Source organism: Excalfactoria chinensis, chromosome 2 (assembly GCF_039878825.1).
Source record: "Excalfactoria chinensis isolate bCotChi1 chromosome 2, bCotChi1.hap2, whole genome shotgun sequence".
Classification (NCBI taxonomy): domain Eukaryota; kingdom Metazoa; phylum Chordata; class Aves; order Galliformes; family Phasianidae; genus Excalfactoria; species Excalfactoria chinensis.
In genome coordinates, this window is record NC_092826.1 from 78,850,347 (window position 1) to 78,871,494 (window position 21,148).

General features: G+C 41.4%; 1 protein-coding gene across 3 annotated transcripts; it reads left to right on the forward strand.

The window, feature by feature from the left end:
- The first annotated feature begins 422 nt into the window (after positions 1-422).
- RIPK1 (receptor interacting serine/threonine kinase 1) lies at positions 423-20,660 on the forward strand. Of its 3 annotated transcripts, XM_072330124.1 has the most exons (14): positions 423-810; positions 2,331-2,432; positions 3,357-3,510; positions 4,492-4,703; positions 6,208-6,361; positions 6,840-6,977; positions 9,402-9,630; positions 10,473-10,622; positions 11,691-11,767; positions 14,096-14,183; positions 16,259-16,804; positions 18,188-18,259; positions 18,860-19,012; positions 19,710-20,660. In XM_072330124.1, the coding sequence occupies exons 4-14, from the start codon at positions 4,552-4,554 to the stop codon at positions 19,994-19,996; spliced, it is 2,046 nt and encodes a 681-aa protein (XP_072186225.1). In that variant the 5' UTR covers positions 423-810; positions 2,331-2,432; positions 3,357-3,510; positions 4,492-4,551; the 3' UTR covers positions 19,997-20,660. The 3 variants fall into 3 exon arrangements, with proteins under 3 accessions (XP_072186225.1, XP_072186226.1, XP_072186227.1); XM_072330125.1 differs by lacking the exon at positions 3,357-3,510; XM_072330126.1 differs by lacking the exons at positions 2,331-2,432; positions 3,357-3,510.
- Positions 20,661-21,148: the final 488 nt, after the last annotated feature.

Below are 21,148 nucleotides of genomic sequence, written 5' to 3' on the forward strand. Positions count from 1 at the left end.
AGTCTTGGCCCTCAGCTTCCACCAGAGAACAGAAACAGGCTACAGGATCACTTACTGGGATGCTTCATTACACATCTAGAGCTTGCTTTCCAGTTGTAGAAAGATCCCCTCCCTTAAACATAACCTGTGGGCTGCTGCTACCTACCACATGGACCTGCTGCTGCTGTTCTGTTAGTTCTGAACTCTGCGGCACCCACTCAGCATAGCGAAGAGTGCAAGAATGCCCTAGAATGAGAAAGGTAGTTATCACTGTTTCACTGAACAAACTGTGATTTAGGGGTTGGTCTTATGCAAAGATGCTACATTAGCCATTATTTCTATTAACAGCTTTCCCGATGAAAATAATAGAATACATTACAAAGTTGTGCAGTCTTCCTTGCTGTTAGGTTAGCTGTTAGCAGGCGGGACACACCTGACCTCAGTAGAGCTGAATGGACTGGTTGCTTTATGCCGGTCCTTTTAGTTTAGGTATTTTTGCGGCTGCATCATGTTTCCTCCACACTAAGCTGCCTTTTAAGCACCGATGCCGCAGCATAGAAACGCGCTTCTCCAACCCCTGCGACGCAGCGGTATCCCTGCCCCGCCAGGCCCGCGCCCGGAGTGCCGCGCTGCCGCTTCCCGTCGGAGGGTGTGTGACTTTCGCGCAGCCCCGGTTACCCTGCGCAAGAGCCGACGGAACGACAGCCGCAGCCCGAGCCGCCTCCTTCACTTCCGAGCAGGCGCAGCGGCGGGGCACGGCGAGACCTCCGCCGCCGGGCCGCGGGGCTCGGCAGGGGCCGGCGAGGCGGCAGGACGGAGCCCGTAGCCACGGTAAGGCTCGACGGATCGGGGGAGAGCGGGCCGGGCAGCCGAGTTCTCTGCCGAAACCGAAAGCCCCGCACCGTCCCCATCTTGTGGCGGCGATACCGCCGCCGGTTCGCAGCTCCCGGGCCGGTCCCGGTGCCCGCCGGGCTGACAGCCCCGGGCGAGGCGAGGCGCAGGTGTTCGGCACGCGGGAAGGGGCGCCGGGCCGCGCGGGGAGGCGGCCCGAGCCGGGATCGGCGGGCAGGAAGCCGCCGGGAGGAGCCGAAAGAGGACGCGCTGCCGGCCAACGAGAAGTAGGCCGGAGCCCACCCACGGCTCCTGCCGACCAGGCTGCTGTCCGTGCCGTGTCCCGCTGGGGGATGCGCGTCTTTGTGACCGCTTATAAAGCGACGGTGATACAACTGTACTGCTGCAAAGCGTCGCGCAGACCCTCTGCTCTCCATTTCCCCATCTGCCTCTGCTCTTTTACTAGAACACACAGTGTATCACTACTTTCTTTGCTTCCTTTAGTTTGGCTTCTCCTTGCATTCCCATGGACTCCCCTCTAGAGACTGCTCGTGCAACACATATTGTCTTTGCGGTTTCCAGAAGTAAAGAAGTAAATGCTCCTCAGTGAAAAAACACCATAGAGAAAAAGAAAAAAACTTATCAGAGTAGAAGGGTTTGGGCTGAGTGCATTATGACAGTCAGAGATAGAGCTGTGAGGCACTGGCAGGTTTTGAAACATCTGTAAGTGCATAATTTGTCCTCCGCTGCCACAGCCATCCCACCTTTCTCCCCCATTTGCCCATATATATCAGTGATACCAATTCCAGTTTGTTATTCTGCTCCACTCTTCACTACGTGGCCAAGAGGTTTAGGTACTGCAAACTCGGCTCCTTGCTTTGATTGTATCTGGCGACGCCTCACAAGAAATAACCTGCTCCAAGTAGCGTTCGACCTAAAGGGCTGTAATTACTCGTTGACCCTTTTTCATATTACCACATTAATACACCCAGCAGACCTCTTCAACCACGCATGCCATACAACGTCTGCGTCAGATCGGGATCAAACCAGTGGAATGGAATGAGATGCTTTCAAACGCCGGTTACGTCCATATGACTGGTGATCAGGGCATGATTCTAGGGAGTCTGTGCTGCTCTTAGGGGCCAGAGGGGAGAACACAGCCGTGGGGTTAAAAAGAAAACAGAACCACATGTTACACTGCTACTGCTCTCCAAAGAAAAGCCATGCGTGCTGGTGGATAAAATCAAATGCCTCTCGTTAGAAACCATTGTTCAAAGCTCTCATAGTACATATTCATAGTTGTGAAATATGAATCATCTCTAATACAGATGCTCAGAGTAGTGTGTTGGAAATAATGTGTTTTGTAATCAACCAGCTGTACCGGTGAGAGTGAATACATATTTATATACAAACTACCTGCAAGGAGTGTACTTGGCTTCTGTAGTATCAGGCTGAGCTGAACTACAGAACTTCTTTCCTCTCAATCACAGGCACTTAATGTGTGTATTGATGTATCACAGGTGCTAAGGATACATCCAAATCGCCATGTATCTCAAAAAGAAGTAAGCTTTGAATGGACCTGAGCCCTCCTCCTTGATTTCTGCATTATCTGACAATCTCAGGTAACAAGTCAGTATCTCGTTAGTTAGCATACTGAAATAAGCAGTCTTCAAATGATACACACCTACATATGTAATTTGCATTCAGAAGAGCAGTACGTGCGATTCTTGTATGAGCACTTACTACTCAGATGTGAAATTACCGTTAGCGTGCGTAACTTACTACGGATTGTAGAATCATAGAATGGCCTGCATTGAAAAGGACCACAGTTTCAACTCCCCCTGCTATGTGCAGGGTTGCCAACCACTAGGCCAGGCTGCCCAGAGCCACATCCACCCTGGCCTTGAATGCCTCCAGGGATGGGGCATCCACAGCCTCCTTGGGCAACCTGTTCCAGTGCGTCACCACCCTCTGAGTGAAAAACTTCCTCCTAATGTCTAACCTAAACCAAACTATGGATATGTGACTTAGATGCAGTATTTTAAAGGGCTAGCCCAGATAAAGAAGTGCAATATTAGTCCATGTCATGTTAAAAGTCTCATGACTGAATTCAGGCCTTTGTACTCATGACACCAATACCCACCAGCAGCATCTCACCAAGAACACCAAGGAAGCCATAAGGCCATCACTGGGCACATCAAAGGAGACAAGAGTGGCAGCAGGGATTCTCAGCAGCACAAGGTGCCATATCATCAGTGCTGTGCTTACTAGGCAGGCTAGCGCTCCAGCAAAACACAATCAGCATTCTTTCAAGTCTAGGAAAGCTAAAGAAGAAAACTCTGAAGAGAGGTGAACTGCTTCAACTGTAAGCAGGATTTCCTCTGTCTGTATGACAACAGATCGTAGCATATACATATGCAGGGAAGAAGCTCTTGCTCTTTGTATTCTGCAGGTGTATTTTTATTATTCTTTCTTATTTTGGCCAGTCAGTATTGAAATGAACAGCCAGTTTCCAGATCTGCACAATAACATCTCTCTTCCTTCAGCTACCTGAATGAACTAATCTATTGCTGCTGACAGTGCCTCTGCTATAGCTGTCACAGCCACCCGGAAGAAACTGCAACTGCACAACCCTTCTGGTCTCTTGGACTTTGCCTTCTATTAGAAAACTTTTCCTTTACGTGACATAACATGATAAAGGTGAGAGTTCAGGATGGAATAGCAGAGCTTGTGGGTTGCTGACGTGCACTTGAGGTAGGCTGTGTAGCCTTCTTTTCAGGTTTTACCTCCTGAGAGACACGTCAGGTAAGAGAGTGCTGCAGCTTTATCAAAAGCTTAAAATCACTTGGGTATTCACTGGGGTGACTTGCCTACCCATTTCAAGGCTCCCCCAAGTTCTCGGTTTATTTAGGAGTTACTGCAAGCCTTCATAATTTCTTCATCTTTTCTTTTTCTTTCCCCAAGGGATGGGGACGAGAGGATTGCCTTATATCCCCACCACAGTCCTTGCCAGTGTTTGTCTCCTTACATTGAAGCAGCTGGGCAAAGGCGATTGCTGCAGAAGTTGGGTTCTCTTTCATCATCCAGAGAAAACTTGCCTTTGTTTTAAGCTTCAAGCGAAGTCTTGGAAGCTGAGGTTACAAAGATGCCTGAGATGTAGCTTAGAGTTATAAGTATCGAAGCTGAGGTTACAAAGATGCCTGAGAGGTAGCTTAGAGTTATAAGTATCTAGGCAGACCCACATTCAAGCAATATAGACTGTAAACTGCTTCTCAGAATTGCTATGCACAACCTGCCTTTAGAACTGTGGCTCTTGGTTTTTCAGGTTCTCAGTTTTAGAGAAGCTTGATGTACAACGACAGTACCAACCCACTACATATTATATGGATAAGAACACGTTATTATTATTAACAGCAGTCTGCAGCAATCAGGTGAAGAAACAGTTAAACATCAATGTAATATAACTAATGGATTGATAGAATACATCATTTGTGATCTTAGGGTCTGATCCTATAAGAGAACAACAGAATCTTCAGTTTCACACCGAGGCCCTTTGAAATGCAGCTAGTTCGGAGGAGTTACAAGAGTGTATATACCAGCATTGCTCTCCTTACATAGAGGCTGATTTAGTGGAACAGCTAAATGCTGAATAATGACACTTTCTTTTCCTCTTTCCTGTAGATCCAGAACCGCTAGAGTACTTCTTTTCCTTTTGACTGCTAAGCCACAAAGCCTGCAAACATGTCACTGGATGACATCCACATGAGCACGAAGGATTTGCTTGACAAACAACAATTAGATGCTGGAGGATACGGAAAAATTTTGTTATGTCGTCACAGGACACACGGATATGTAGTATTAAAAACAGTGTACACAGGACCCCAGCGCTCTGAGTAAGTTAAGGATGTGTTCTTTCAGTCTAATGAGTCCTCTAAATTCAATGGAGATAAATCTGAATACAAGTTTATAATTGTAGATCTTTGAATCCTGGAGATGCTGGGGGAAAACACTCCTAATACAGTACTAGCAGCTTTCCTTCAGATTTTCACTTTTCCCTCATTAGCCACATTTTCTGCAGTTTTAACTCATTACAGTAGAGTTCTCAAGTTCATACAATGATAGAATGGCCTGAGTTAAAAAGGACCACAATGATCACCCAGTTTCAGCCCCCCTGCTATGTGCAGGGTCACCAACCACCGGACCAGGCTGCCCAGAGCCACATCCAGCCTGGCCTTGAATGCCTCCATGTTTGTTGGTTTGGTTTGGTTTTGATTTGTTTTATTTTGCAAGGTGTGCACTGCTGTGAATTGTTAAGTCTTGCACACCTGAACAGATGCAGGAACTCAGTGGACATGTTATTTTCAAGCTTGCTGATCAGTTTTCAATATAGTTGTCCCAACTGTCGATAACCACAAGGAACTGAACAGTCACTGTCTGTCGGCAGCACTCCAGCCCTACAGTTATGATACCAAGAATGCAGGTCTCTCTTCTGAGAAGGAATGTGAGCTAAACCCACTGACATAATTCAGGGACTGAAATAGCTGTTGATTTCAATGGATTCTGGTCACATTGTCTCTACTTCCTCATAGTCCTAACCATCATAAAACTCTCCCTTGAGTCATCTACTAGAGAGAGACAAAAACCCATGTTCTAATTTGAGTGAGGGTGAATAACTCGAGTCTTTATTTTGCCAGTGTAAAGTGAATTAAGAGATGCCGGTAGTTTGCAGATTGCACTGATGGTTGGGACAGACAGTTTAAATCGACAAGCTTGCCAGCTTTGTTTCTGGTCTTGTTTCTTGCAAGTCTCACTGTCCAGGCTCTTTAAGCTTTTTATTCCTTGAATAAAAGTCTTGAATCAAAAGTCTTAAGCAACCTTCTAAATGAGCCTAAAGCAAACAAAACAGCCACTTTCACTAATACTGGAGAGGAAGACAGAGCGAGAAATCATTTTCTCAAGTCACAGCCTAGGAAAGCGCTAGCGAGCAATACAGTCTCAAGCTGTTCTTGCCACCGTTTGTCTGTGATGTAACAGGAGTAATAGTAAAATACCATCCCTTCTTATATTTAAAATCATGGGTACCTTCCTTCTCTAATAGTGAGCTCCTGTCTGCGTACCTGTGACTATTGGTGGGTTGTACTATGGTCCAGGTGACCAGACTTTGAGTTCACCCTAAACCCATAATCCATAGTAAATGTTACCAGCATCCAGTATGAGGGTAGACTCCTCTATAGTAAATCCACTGTACCAGGTCAAAACAAACAGAAGAAACGGTTCATCTTACAGCAGAGGTTGACATCTGGCCATCGTGTTCATGATGAATCAAGTGTTTTCGTTCCTGTGTTTTTTCATAGGCCGCATTCAGAGCAATTGTTTGTTTGTTTGTTTGTTTTGCAGATGTAATGCTTCCCTCCTTGAAGAAGGCAGGATTATGCGCAATCTGCAGCATGACCGTGTGGTAAAACTACTCGGTATAATTTTGGAAGATGGAAACTACTCACTCGTGATGGAATATGTGCACCGGGGCAACATGATGAAAGTGCTCCAAAAAGTGAGCAGTCAATTGCTTCATTCCTTGCTGCTCCTTTCAGTTGATGGTTGAAAGGGACAGGATGTTACTACCATCACCAGAGGATGCAGTCCTTTTAGTTTCGGATTCTCCTTTCTCTATTAAAGGGCCAGTGGCACCTTTCCTGCTCTAGAGATGGCAGGTTGTAAAAGCAGAACACAGCTTTGGCCTTCCTGTGTATTGCAGAGGAACAAACCACAGTTGTAGGTTCAGAGTTAATGGGGTATGTTTGTAGAAATACCTGAAGAATTTTCTTCATTAAGAGTGCTTTTGTAAATATGGAGTGACTCTAAAACTACCATAATGGAATAATTTAGATTCAGGAAGGACCTTTAGTTCATTTCATACCCTGTCTTGAACAGAAGCAATCATAAGACTGAGAAACAAACTTGGTTAAATATTGTTTCTTATTTGATGGTTGTAATAGCATTCTTTACCAGGTGGTTTTCCTTCATTTCAGCTCCCAGTACCTTTGTCAGTGAAAGGACGTTTCATCCTGGAGATCATAGAAGGAATGCTTTATCTACACGAGCAAGGCTTAGTACACAAAGATCTAAAACCAGAAAACATCCTTGTGGATAAAGACTTTCACATTAAGGTGCGTGTTAAAATGAAAATGGAGAATGCTGATAATTTGCATCATAGCCCACAGTCCGTCTGCATTCGGATGGTATTGCTGATTGGTAGATGAACTCTTCTGTATTTCACTGAGCTATCGCTAAGGCAATATCAGCAGTGACCTACGCAAGTTCTGCACTTGAGATTTGCGTAATCTTCCCCCTGTTTATGGGGGAAAAGAAAAATCACTGCAAGCATTAAAAGTTGAACAATATTAGTGAGAATTAGTGAATAATGAAACAACTAAAAAGAAAGAAGAGCAAACTTCAGCACCCAGAGTTTGAATCAAAAGGTATCTTAAGGATCACATCTGTTGTCCTTTATTGCTGCAATTTCTCATCCTGCCTCTAACTCCTTTTTTCTTCTTCTCCTTATTATCTTTTCCTCTTTTGTCTCCCTCTTTTTTTTTCCCTTAGTCATCATTTTTAACTGACAGCCAGGAGCTACAGAAATAAATAACTAACTAAATAAATCAGCAGGAGACTACTACAGAGAATGATTTATAAACCAGTTCCAAAGTCCTTCTGTTAACTTCAGGGGGCTTTTGGATCCAGACGTGTGCATATAGAGCCTACTGCTCAATAAACCTGAGTAGAATTTGCAGCTGTCCTCATCAGTTGTCCTGCTCAAGGTGAGTTACTGAGATAATCAGTTTGTTACAATAGGAAACTAGTGAATAGAATGTTGTGAAGAAAACTGTCATTTGATACTTCTCACACATAAATCAGTGAGAAATAATTTAACAAGGTTAAGATAGTAGCAAGTCATGTGCAGTATGAGCAGCTTGCAGAAAAGAGAGATAAGCTTGTATTGGGTTGTTGTTTTTTTTTACCAAAACAAAAAACCAGCAACAAACCCACCACCTCATTATCCACTTTAAAGGTAAATTGGATGGTTTGGGGCGTTTCAGACTGCTTATACAGACAGACACAAATTAGATGATCACAACGTATGGCAAACCAAACTGGAGCCCAGGATCAAATTCCCAGTCAGATCAGACTTAGCAGTTTGACCAAAAGTCTCACGTAAGGCAGCTGTTGAATGATCTGTCTGCTCAGATGTGTTTAATGTTGCTAATATTTATAATGGGAAACAGCCATTCTAGGAAACTGAAAATGCAGGAGAATTTTTTTATCATGTTTTCCTCTGCCACATTACACCTCCTGTCACTTTTAGACATGAACTTGGAGACCTAGGTCTCCAAGGAGGCTTGAACTTAGAATTTCTTCCTCTTTGAATGTATCTCCTCTAAATTTAGATGAGAGTGGAAGTTTGGAGGCCCTGCCATGCAGGGGGGTTGGAACTTCATGATCCTTGAGGTCTCTTCCAACCCAGTTCATTCTGTGATTCTGTGATTCTGAGAGCTTTAGAAACTGAAGAGGAACAGTAAGCTGGTTAGAGGCAGCAGGAGAAAAGTTAGAAGTGAAGCAGTGTGTCACTCCAGTTGTATCTGAAGTGATTGGGTTACACAACTAGCTGAGGTTCACAGCTTCCTGTAGCCCATTGAGGTAGTCCCACTTTCTTCCATTTTTCCTCTCCTGTTGAATTCCCGGACTTTGTCCACCCTGTCCCCACTATAGTTTAGGAAGCCAAACCAAGCAGACTACATTTTGCCTTTCTGGCTACCCTTCTGACCACCCTTCTGTTGGGGAGCTGGTTGAGCGCCTTGCACTACATGCCCTGCCACTGCAGGACCAGAATAAGCCAAGCGAGCACATGAGAGGAGGCTGTGAGAAAAGGAGGGTAGAATTACTTTGTTCACCACCAGCCATTAGTCCAGCTGTCGTAAAACAGCATCCTAAGGTTTCAGTAACATCATGTTATCCAGTGCGCAGTACCCAGATACTCTGGCTTTAACTTATTTCATGCTGTCCTTTTTCCATGTCTCTTACAGCACACGTGTTGTATCACTTTAGATCTAATTCCTCTCCTTTTTTTGTAGAAAGGCTTAAGGGGGGTTGTGTTAAATGGATTCTAAATGAGAAGGGGGAGTTGAGGATGTACGTGTTTCTCATAGGTTATTCCTGAATGTTAGCTGCTGCTTTTGTGGATCTTCTATTGTGCTACGAATAGAGCAAAACATATCTCAAACAAGATTATCACTATGAGCAAAACTGAACGTTTTTCCCCTTGCGTTGTACCATTGCTCCACGTGGTCTTAGGGTAGTAATGAAAGTTCAACCTAATGGCTTACAATTGGCCGTAATATTTTATTTAGGGGGGGGAAAAGAAAAAGAGAGAAAAAAGAAAACAGAAAACATTTTCCCTCCTTCCTTTTAGTTACACTTTTGCAGTTTCTACCAGCAACTGTTATAACGTGGCGCACTGCATGAACGACTTCCTTATCTCCTTTTCCTCGCAGCACCAGCTCTGACATTTTAATTAATTATTTATTTATCTAAAGATTGCAGATCTTGGTGTCGCTTCCTTTAAGCACTGGAGCCGGCTGACCACAGAAGAGACTTTCCGACAGAAGAAAATCACGAGCGCTTCCCAGAACAATGCCGGGACCCTTTTCTATATGGCCCCAGAGCACTTAGAAAATGTTAATGAAAAACCTGTGGAGAAATCAGATGTTTACAGCTTTGGCATTGTAATCTGGGCAATTTTTGCTAACAAAGAACCATATGAGAGTAAGTTACTTGGGGAAAGACTAGACTAGATTACAAAATTAGGTTATAAATGCTAAGCGTTTAAAACTACAGTGTTAACAATTGTGGATTATGTTGCCTGTGCCCAAGTATAGCCCCTGTTTTACATCTCATGGCCACTTATAGGCATTGGTTGCATCATTCCTTTTACATGTGGTCAGGAATATCCCAGTTGCACTTGAAATATAGGCATAAGCCCAAGTTTGACCATACAGAATGCCTGTAAACCTGCACTTAGTGGCAGAAATTAGACAAGCCTTAGGCAGGCCAGGATGGAAACTCGCATGTATGCTGTTTCCTAACATGGGCTAAACATACCTGCATTTTTCCTTAACAGGAATGTTCATGCAGCCAGTTACTGTTTCTCAGCTGTGTAATGCTAATTTCTTAACATGCACATGTGTAGAAAAGTGGGAGCAGACCATGGAATTCCAGAGCAGTGTTTATCATTCTGAATGTTTGTTTTGTTCCGCTAACTGTCTAAACAGTGCCTATGCGACTATCTTTGTGCTCTAGCACAGAGCATAACTGAGATTCAGGTTCTACAAATCTAGATGTGCCACCCTTACATGGCACACCTTTGTAAAAACATCCATTAATCTTAAGTTGCTAATGTACAGGAGTTAGGGATCTGGGTTCAGATTCACAAATCTCTCAAATTTCTATCTGTAACTCAGACATCTTTCTTTGAAATCTTCATTGATGTATCCACAAATATACAGGCTGTTGCTTCAGCTGTTCCTTTATACCTGCAAAGATGTGACTTTCAGGGAGAGAAAAACAACCCATGATCAGAACCTGATTTGGAACTTTTAATTTTTCAGATTGTATAAATGCAGCTCATATTCAATTTGGAATCATTCGTGGAAACAGACCGAACATAGAAGAAATCACTGAGGAATGTCCAAAGGAAATTATTGACTTAATGAAACAATGCTGGGAGCAGAAGGCAGAGAATCGACCCACCTTTGCAGGTAAGACGTAACCGGGGGGATTATTTTTGTTATGTGTCCATCCATAGTTTGCAATGCAGCAAACGTGAATTAATTCTCAGTTAGAAAATAAAGTGACCAACTCAGATGCCCAGTAAAGCCTGTTCTCTGTACACTGACTAAAATCAGCATCTTGTCCAACATTTATAGCTTTGAGAAACTTTAGTGACTGGATGGAGAGAAGACACTTTGTACGTGCTGTAATTTTTTTTTCAACATTGTATGATCTTCCTTCTGAAGCTTATAAAAAAGCTGGTGTGAAGGAACATAGCACATCTTGGGTACAACCAACATAATATCCTATCAAAATTTGCATCAAAAGCTGATTAGCCTCCCATTAGCAACGCAACAGTTTGTTCATCCTTTTATATGGTCAGAATCCAAAACAACTGAAGTTAGTAAAAGCCTGGATTGAATGGTCTGACAGAAGGTGGGGGCAGGGGGGAAAGAGGGATAGAAATAAGAGCAGTCATCAAATATACAACACACATAAGCTGGTATTCCTCATTTCTTTTTGTCTTTTCTCTCTGTCACAACAGAAGTCCCCAAAAAGAAAACCTGCATGTTATAGGAAATGGGGAGTTAGGATTTATGCAGAGGCACCTAGAGCTTCGTATGCAGCAGGATCAATATTCACGGGAAGCATATAGACATGGAGAAGCAAATCAGCTGTTTCTGTATTTAACCTGCAATGATGTTTGTAGATTCTTTGAGTAATTCCATCTTTAGTAGAAGTAGAGTAGCTGTTTATTCAATACCTGAATGCAGGTATTACTGTTTACTTTGGCAGCCAAGGGAAGGTACTTCAGCCACAGATCACTTTCCTCCTAAAAAGCAATAAGACAACCAAAAAAATCTTATTCTTTTTAACTACACTACGGCTAAACAAGTCATGTGCGTTTAACTTTCCCATTACTGTTTCTGACTTGATATAAAATCTTGATTGAATCCTTGTACATCAAGACTGCTAACAGTAGAAGTTACTTATTTTCTACTGAAAACCATCTTCATCTAGTTCTCCTTTTTTGTTTGTTTGTTTGTTTTTTGCAGAAATTAGTAACAAGTACGTGCCCTTTTACTATCAGAATCTAGAAAAAAATATTGACGAAGATCTGAAGAAGATAGAAGTGAGTAATTTGTTTGGTATTATTTCCTAAGTATTAAAGAGTGGGTTTCCCAACCATGCTGTGCCACATGCCCAGTTACTGCCAGATTCTCCCCAGCTCTGTTCATGCCTGACCAACCTGATTTCCTTCAGTGTAAAAATGGATGGATTTGTGAATGAAGGGAGAACAGTGTACATCATTTACCTCAACTTCAGGAAGATTTTCAGTGCTGTCTCCCAAAATATTCCCGTGTCCAGGCTTAGATGTTACCATCTGGATGGGGAGATGGCCAGATGGGTTAAAAACAAATTGGATGGTCCTAGAGGGTAGTGGTTAGTGGGCCCTACTTCACATAGAGAACAGGAAGAACTGGAGTAATACAGGGATCTACTGTATTGGGACATGCCCTGATTTACACCTTGATCAGCGACCAAAGGAGTGAGCTCATAAGGTGTGCAAATGACAAACTGGGGATAGATAAGTACCATTGTGGTCAAGGGTGCCCACAACAGGCTAGAAGAATGGGATGACAGAAACCTTATAAAACTCAAAAAAAAACTCCAAAATGTGGTGCGATGCATGAGGGGAGAAACAGCACATGGCCTCAATGATGGCTGGGGAGCAGCACTGCTGCAAAGTTCAGGGCTCGCTCAGCCTGAACAGGAGATGGTTTGGGAAAGGCATAAAAGTAGCAGCCTGTTCCTACCTTTGAAGGGTTTATTGAGAAGCTGGAGCCAAGCTCTTTCACAGCAGCACACAGAAGAAGGAAGGTGAGAGACAGTGAGCATAAGTGAAACAAGAATAGCCCCACAAGGACAGACAAGCAGTGGAGCAAGCTGGCCAAGGCAGCTGTCCTGTCACCATCCTTAGAGATTGTTCCAAGACACAGACGGACAAAGCCCTGAGCTACCTGGTCCAACCCCATAGACAGTGGTGTTCTGGGCAGGATGTGGGACAAGATACGTCCCAAGGCCCACTGTAACCTGAATGACCCTGATATGAATAACTATGATAACACAGTACTTCAGAAAAGCTTCTATCATGTCCAGAATGTCTCACATAATAAAATATAATTCCCAGAGATTCAAAAGTGTCAGAATATGATTTAAAGTAAGTATAAAAAAAATCTGAATTCATGCTAGGTTGTTTTGGTTTGGTTTTTTTATGCTTGTAAATTCCCAGCCTGCTTGAAAGCAGGAGCTACACAACAGCAATAAGAATAGTTCCCGTTTTTATTTGAAATCAGTTATTTTTCCTTAGTGCGTAAGTTGGTTTCTCTTCCTTTTCTGGCTTGAGGTTCACAGCTTATAATACAAAGAATGATTTCTGGACTGAAAATGAAATAAGAGAATGAAGAACATCCTGACTATCGTCTGATGACAGAATCTTTTTGTAGTAGATTTTATTAACTTATTCATTTGTCAGGACAGCTATCAATGAGAACTCCAAGAGTTAGGGTTTAGTCTCTGCAGTAAGGTGAGGCTCAGAAAGCATATGTCCAGTTCTTTTAATTAAGCAAAACAAGAACCTCTGGGAAACCATTCACTTGTAGTTTTCTCTAAAGCACTTCCTTCTGTCACCAAGCCTGCAATTGTGGAATTGAATGTTTCTGGTTTAGAAAGCCTATTGACTACAAAGCACAAGCGATTGTTTATCACAGTAATATAAGATTGATTAAATAGATTTCCTGGACTGATTTGATTGAACTGACTTGTGATATGAAGTCCAAATGTCCATATTATGATAGGAGTCCCAAATAATCACAGGGACTAAAGAACTATGTAGAAAATGGGGTACATCTATTACTTTCTCAGGAAGAAAAGCATCCCTTCATATCAGTTCACACAACTGAGGGTCATATCAGTTCACACTGAAAGTATGAATACAGCATCCAGGCAAGTCAGGGTGGTGAACTGCTAGTACAGGTTCGTTAGGAACATGAGTTAGAGGGCTTAAGCAAATCCTGTCACTGTATGCTTATCTAGCTCACAGTTATCAGTGTTTTTGTGAATACGTCAGAAGACACATTAATTATGAAATGTATCCCTATGTACAGATTAAGCTTATACTCACTTAGGTAAATGGTGTTCTCTGGCCAGCTCAGTATTACTACAGTTGCATTACAGTTCTTCCTCCTTTCACTGAAGATAAGATTTTGCCCAGCTGTAGCAAAGCAGTGGCTATTTTCTGCAAGGCTCTGCCCTCTGTAAGAGGATCTCTTCCAACAGATTGATGGAATCTGTTCACCCAGGTGACTTCACTGTGAAGATGTGTTTTCTATTCTACAAGTGCTTCCTTTTGTTAAGCTTTTACCTATAACTTGATCATATGTTCTTTCCTTACATATAGGAAATGTGGCCTGAATCAGAAGAATTGCTGCAGAGGATGAAATCCCTTCAAATAGATGCTGTAGTAGATACCAGCAATGGCCAAATAGGTAGGTGTTCCAAGTTGCATAACTTGCACATCATCCTGGCATGTACTCTGTGCTAAAGATAAAGTTGCCCCGTGTTCAAAGCAAGTCATGTTACCATTAAGTAGCTATGGAGAGAATCAATCATTCAGTACTTCACAGAGAATTTTAATCACTGAAAAAACTAAATTTGCTCCCAAGCTCATAACATATTTCCACCATCTACAGTTCAAACCCATTTTATTTCAGTCTTGCACTTTCCGCTTCCAGGCCAACCGTTTTTTCTACATTAGATTTTTCAGTGGTCAATTTGATAATTGCTTTACATAGTTGATATTCCTTCCCATCCTTTTGGTCACACCAACTAACTTAATTCTTGTCCTGTCAGTTTCAGTTCCACAAACTTGCCCTTTTTCCCACTCCAGCCTTTGTTGCAAATGATTTGAGTACAACCAGGACACATAATTATTAATAAAAAAAACCCAAGACACCACAGTATTTTGTGATCTTGCTGTCTATAGAGTTGACCAGAAAAGCACTAATAGATAAGTCTTCCCTCCTTCCTCTCCTGTTTTAAATCTTGGATGAGTTGCATGTTTTATGGAGCTGTCACACTAGTACATTATGATGTAGATAGTCTTGTAGCATAGTTGGAACTGTTTTACCAAAGTATCATAACAGCAAAGGAAATGAGATCCTGTTTCCAACACTGATTTACAAACAGCAATCTAAAATCCAGTAGAAGTCAAATCCTACTAACTTTGCCCACACCATTGTAAAGATTTTATTAAACAAGTAACTTGGAACTATAACAGGCAACCGATAAACCTTCACCAAACCTTCACTACGTTTGCCATAACAGAAGTAGAACTATTGGACTTAGTAAAGCAGGCCTATTGCTGGACTTTTAAATTAGCATAGTTACGTTTCCCTAGCAAAAATAAGAATGTAAGACTACAGATCAGAGATGTTTTTGTGCTTTTAAAGATGCCCAGTCAATGGTCCAGTCAATGACCATTACTCAGACACTGATAAAGATATCCTGCGGGACCCTGCTCATACATCTCAAGCTGACTCTGAAGAATACATGTCATACAATTATGTGAATACTAATTTTCTCCAGCTGTGAGTTTGGATGAGGTTGCTTCTGTGTTAGGTTATTCCTCTCATAGTCCCTTCAGCAGCAGTAACAACAGAAGCAGATCAAGTAAAACTGAATGCATACTAACAAGCAGGCATCAAAAGGAGCTATGGAAAACAACAACAGAAAATTTACTGACATTATCCAAGCTAACTAAAAGCATATAAACTTTATTCCACATTTAAAGTGACCTACACAAGTCCCATGCTTAAGATAACAGGCAACATTTTCTAGACACCTGTGAAGCTTTCAGAACGGTAGTTCCTGCCTGTAAAAAATACAAGAACAGGTAGTAACAAGCAGAATTTTACAGTCTTGTTTAGTCTAGGAATGTTGCAGCATGATCTAGATTGTAATTCAGTCTAATCTGGGACTTCCTTTGATAGAATTAGTTTCAAAGATGACAGACTGTTCTATCTGGTAGGCATTGCTTATAGAAATGTATTCTTTGAAACAATGAAGAATAAACCAGACAAAATTTCAGGATTAATCCTGAAATCTCCAGATAGGATTTCTACATAATCTTTTGCAGATAGGACTTCAGTGACAAAATTATTTGTGTTGCATTAAGTAACACCAGTTACAGTGAGTTCTATCTACCGTCTTGTTATATTCTGGTCTTACACTGATTAAATACCAGTTAATGCAGTCAAGACTCAATAGTAAGGCAGACCCTACGAGTGCTGCTGGGAACCTGCTGTTTCAGTGACTAAGAACCTGGTGTCAATATAAGCAGAATACACAATGAGTTCACACACCGCTTTCCTACATGTCATTCTGTGATACTTCCCAGAAAGGGAAGTATTACATAAAACAGTTTATGCTGGAAGTGATGCTACAGTTTCATCCTTTATAACTCACCATAATATTAAAAATAAATCAATAGAATCTAATGTCACCACTAGTTATATACATGCAATAGAATCTATTTCAAATACTTAATTTTTCTCCCTTTCAGATCAACCTAATTCTCTACACAGCTCTCAGGGTCAGATTAATGAAGCCTTGTTTGCTGCCTACCATGAGAACCAGCCTGTTGAGAGCTGCGAGACTTCGTTTACATGCCCTGAAAATCTAGAAAGAAAACTTGAACGTGAATATGACTACCACGCATATGGCAGCCGGATGGATAAATCAGTAGCTCCACCGTACACCCCTGAAACGAGAGAGAGAGAAATGAGACGAAAAGTTTCCAATGATCCATTTGCAAAGCTGCCTTCTGTTCCTCAGTGGAGTGAACGGTATCACAGAGTTGAAAACATAGGATCAAACACTAACCCTTGGTTTTGGCCAAACCAAGCTGCAATACCAACTCAGGGAAATTTAGATAATTTTTATGGGCCAAACGTTAACAGTCTCCTAACAGGAAACACTGAAGATCGTTATGATCCACATTCAACCAGTGCCTTTAGCCTAAGCAAAACTCCTGTGCCGGAATCTCGCCCAAACCTGGTGGCACAGAGCAGCGTAAACCAGCAACAAAAGAATGCAGACGTGGATACAGGTGAGATTCCTCCTCCTAACTCTTGTGTTTCTGAAAGCGTGGTTTTTCCTCTAAAGACAAAGCAGCCTTAATAATAGCAGACAGTGGATAATACTGCAGCAGCTAACAAAACCAGGAGCTGTTACTAATCACACTTGGAAAACTAAGGAGTATTTTTGACTCACAGGATGTAAAATTCACACCACAGGTTGTGTGCACAAAAATGGAACTTTTCTCGTGTGTGTGTAGCATTTCAGAAAATAGATATCTAAGCTTGATTTGCAGCAAGTTAAGAGTTCAGGGAGCTAAAAAGGAAGCTCTTAACTGGTTTCTCCAGAGAACACTGCTCAGTGCTAACACAGAGATGCTCTTACAGTTTGCTAGTGAACTGTGGAATAGAAAGGTATGGAGAAAACAAAGATAACAGTGAGTGTCAGTAATAAGTGGATATAAGCGGTCAGTAACCAGCAGCAGTTAAGATACAACCTCTAGGAACTAAAGGAAGTGTGGTACACATTAGTCTTCTACTAGTTACAGGAGATTTTTATTGTGGCATTCTTTTCTATATCTTCGCAGAAAAATAAGGTAATAATAAACAGGACACGCAGCTGCTTACAGGCAGAATGCCATGAAGTTGTTATTCTGTTAAATTATTTATACAGAAGCTGTAACTATTTATAAGTTTATGCACTGAAATGAGTCTGAGAGCTGCCATGTCAGAAGGCCGGGAACTGTCAGTATCACTATTATAAAGAGATAAAAAAAACTAAGAGCAGTTATTGTAGGGGGAACATACAATATCATGGCAGGCATCAGGCAGATGCAGAAGACCTGCACTGCAGTTCTTCCTTATTAGTCTTATTTGGTGACCATAACCCAGTCACTCTTACTGCCCCATCACAAACTGTGAGAGCTCATCTGAGCACATCCAAATCCATTACTATGCCAGACAGGAAGTTACATCTCTGCAGGACATTATTGCTACCAACAGAAGATACGGTGGCATCCCCAGCTACAGCTGGTCACAACTAACATCCTAACAAACCATGATCAGTCTCAGCAGTAAACAGCAGTGTGCTTGGCAGCCTTCTTGGCTTGGAAGCAGTAATATCTGTGTCTACACTGTGATCGTGTGCTGCTATCTGCCAGGCAGGTGTTCATACACCCATGTGGAATCCTATTGTTCTCACTGGAATCCAAGGATCACAAAGGCTATCAGTCCATAAGCAAAATCACCATAAGGGTAACTGCTTCAGAGTTATTTAAGGAGATAAAGTCATGTTAATTAAAAAACTTACTGCCTTTTTGTATTTAAGAGCGCTATGCACACTGTACAAGTAACTGCAGTACTTGCAGATTTCCTTTTAATTTCCATAACACTTCTGGCATTTCCCCTCTGTTTAGGTATCAAGGTTTCCGCCTCTTTCACAAAGGGAAGTTTCACATATTATCGTCCTGCACCTTCAATAACCAGAGGTAAATGCTGTAGCCTTTGTTTGTCTTGGTAGCCAACAGTATATGCATTGCATCACGATCAGTGAGGAAAAAAAGCTTCAGCATCTTGAAACAATTCACCCAATTGCTTTAAATATAGCAGAAGTTAGCAATATTACTAAGCAAAACTCATTTCTGTCTCTACAATTACCTGTATCTACATATTTATATTTGCTTGATCAAGGATATCATCATCTTTAATGTAAATCAAAAGGATCATTCTAATCATCCTACCTTGGAGCACAGGTCTTTAAAGTTCAGCTACCTTAAACCCCTTGAGTTTTGTTCTGTCCTTTGTTTAGGGCATTTTGGTATGGGATAGAGTAAGACTGGCTTTTAGAGCACAGCTGTGTCACACTACATGAAAATACATTCATGACTGCCAGTGCACTGCAGGGGAGTTTGACTAGATGACTTCTAAGGGTCTCTTCCAACTGAAACAATTCTATTTCTATGTTAAATACAAGAGTTTAATCACTCCCTTGATAATCAAAACCTTCATCCTCACTGTTCATACAGTACTGCTTCGATTTTTGATTTGTATGGAGATGTTTATAAAACTCTATTAATTTCCTTACACAGAAGACTCAGTCATGTACAACATAACTAACAGCTCTGGAATTCAAATTGGATCCCACAATCACATGAAGATTGAAGAGCAGAATCAACACATCAGCACTTCTCCTGTTGCTACAGAAACATCTTACTCATACTATGAATCAACGGGTATATTTGGTAAGATACATCTCCCTAGCTTCGGCGTATTATCCTCAATGAGAACAGTACAACTCAGCTGCTCTGTGACTCCTTTTCTACACAGTAGCACAGTACTTGAAAATATAAAGACTTGTGCCAATGCTGTTCTGTAATACTATGCACCTTATTTCTTTTTTGGCTTCATGAAACACCAGATCCAAGTATAGATTTAGAGGAATAGCAACTCTAAAACTGATAGGAGTGAGGCTGGGATTGATGGTTCTCACCTGACATAAGTACTCCATTAGGATAGAATTTGGAAGATTTTTAATATATTTATTTAATTGGTCAATATTGGATTAAGCTACCCTTTTAGTCCTAAGTAAACAAAGTAACGGAGTCCCAGAATATAAAAGAGATGACATATAAACATCAGTCAGCTACACAAGGACTTTAGGAAAGAGCTTCTGAATTTGGAGGTGTTTCAATAACAAACTGAAGTAGCCTCAGGGAAAAATAAAAGCAAGTCCCCCAGCTGACTTGTGAACACGTTCCAACTGCAAGTTTCTTTTGTGGTATTCATTAGGTAATATCGCCTCCACTTTTCATCCTGTCACTAAAGTTCTACCTCAGGATATTGCAAATGCTTTGGAAAGGACGATTGACATAGTGTGGGGAGCAGAAGGAATGTTAAATAATGCTATTTACTTACACTCTTTTTTTTCTTCTTCTTCAGACAATAATACTGTCTTGACTGAGAAACAGATGGATCTGGTGAGAGGAAAGTTAGCGAAACAGTGGATGCACTGTGCCCGTAAATTAGGCTTCAGCAACTCTGAAATTGATGAAATCGATCACGACTATGAACGATATGGACTAAAAGAGAAAGTTTACCAAATGCTGAGTAAGTGGGAAATGAGAGAAGGCTCCAAAGGTACAACGGTTGGAAAAATTGCCAGAGCCCTCTTTGACTGCAAAAGACTGGATCTCCTTACTGCCTTGATGCAAATGAATGAGGAATAAATTGACTGAAGCTGGAGGGGGAGGAACACGGGATATTTTTACCTGAAGACTTTCTAATAACAAATAATTCTGAACAGACTTTCTGGAGCTTTTTGCACACTTTTCCTCTTTGGAATGGATTTTTCTGCCGAGCAGTTTTCAGTGAATACCTCCAGCAACTCAAAAAACTTGTGTCAAGATAATGAGGTCTTCCAGATGCTAAACTTTGATATTTTCCTTCTGGGAGGGAAAATTAAGAACAAAGATTTTTGCAAACATTAGACAAAGGCATTAATAATACTGATTCAAGGAAGATAAGTTATACAAAGTTCCTAGTCTGTTTAAACATGAGGAACCAAACTCTTGTTTGGTTCTGAGCAGAAGGTATATCATTTCAGCAATACCAATAGATCAGTACAAACATGAAAGACTGGCTCGCTGTTGGAAAGACTTAGACAGAAAGCAAAATCAACCCTTAAATTTCGCCAATACTTACAAGGCTACAACTATCTCAGACTGCTCTAAGTTAATGTGCTATTATTTTTAAACCTTTTTATAATGTTAATTGTATATCCAGAACTATCCTGAATAGAAGTGTGAATAAAAGCAAGAATGATTTTTTTTTTGTTGTTGTTGAAAAAGTGTGTAATTGCTAAAGTAATCTTCTTTCACAGGTTGACATTACATTAGATTTCACGCTGCTTGGTAGAGAAGATTTTACACAAGTGATCTCTGGTCTGCTTTATAATATGGAAAAAACAATCATTATGCAACCCATAATAAAGACTTGGGAAACCTGAGAGCTTTGGGAAGGGGAAAATGCTTTATTATTACAGGACAGAAGACCCGTTCTCCTGCGCACTATATGACTAAGAGTTATTACTAGTTACTAACACTCCTAGGCTGCATGAAATTATGCAGTTAATTAAAATGCACTTTGGGTGCTGAGGTCAGCTAGCAAAGAGTAGCTTGCTGCCAGGATAACAAATTCATTTAACCTTGAAAATATTAAATCGTGCTTAGGAATCATGTAAGCAAGGATTGCCTCACCACGTTTAAGTTGTACTGGGGAACATTGGAAGAGCTGCGTAGCACAGATTTGGGTGTCCTAGTGCCTGGGAAGGTTTCTTGTCACTCTTTAATTTACAGGTATTGACACAATCATAGATCTTT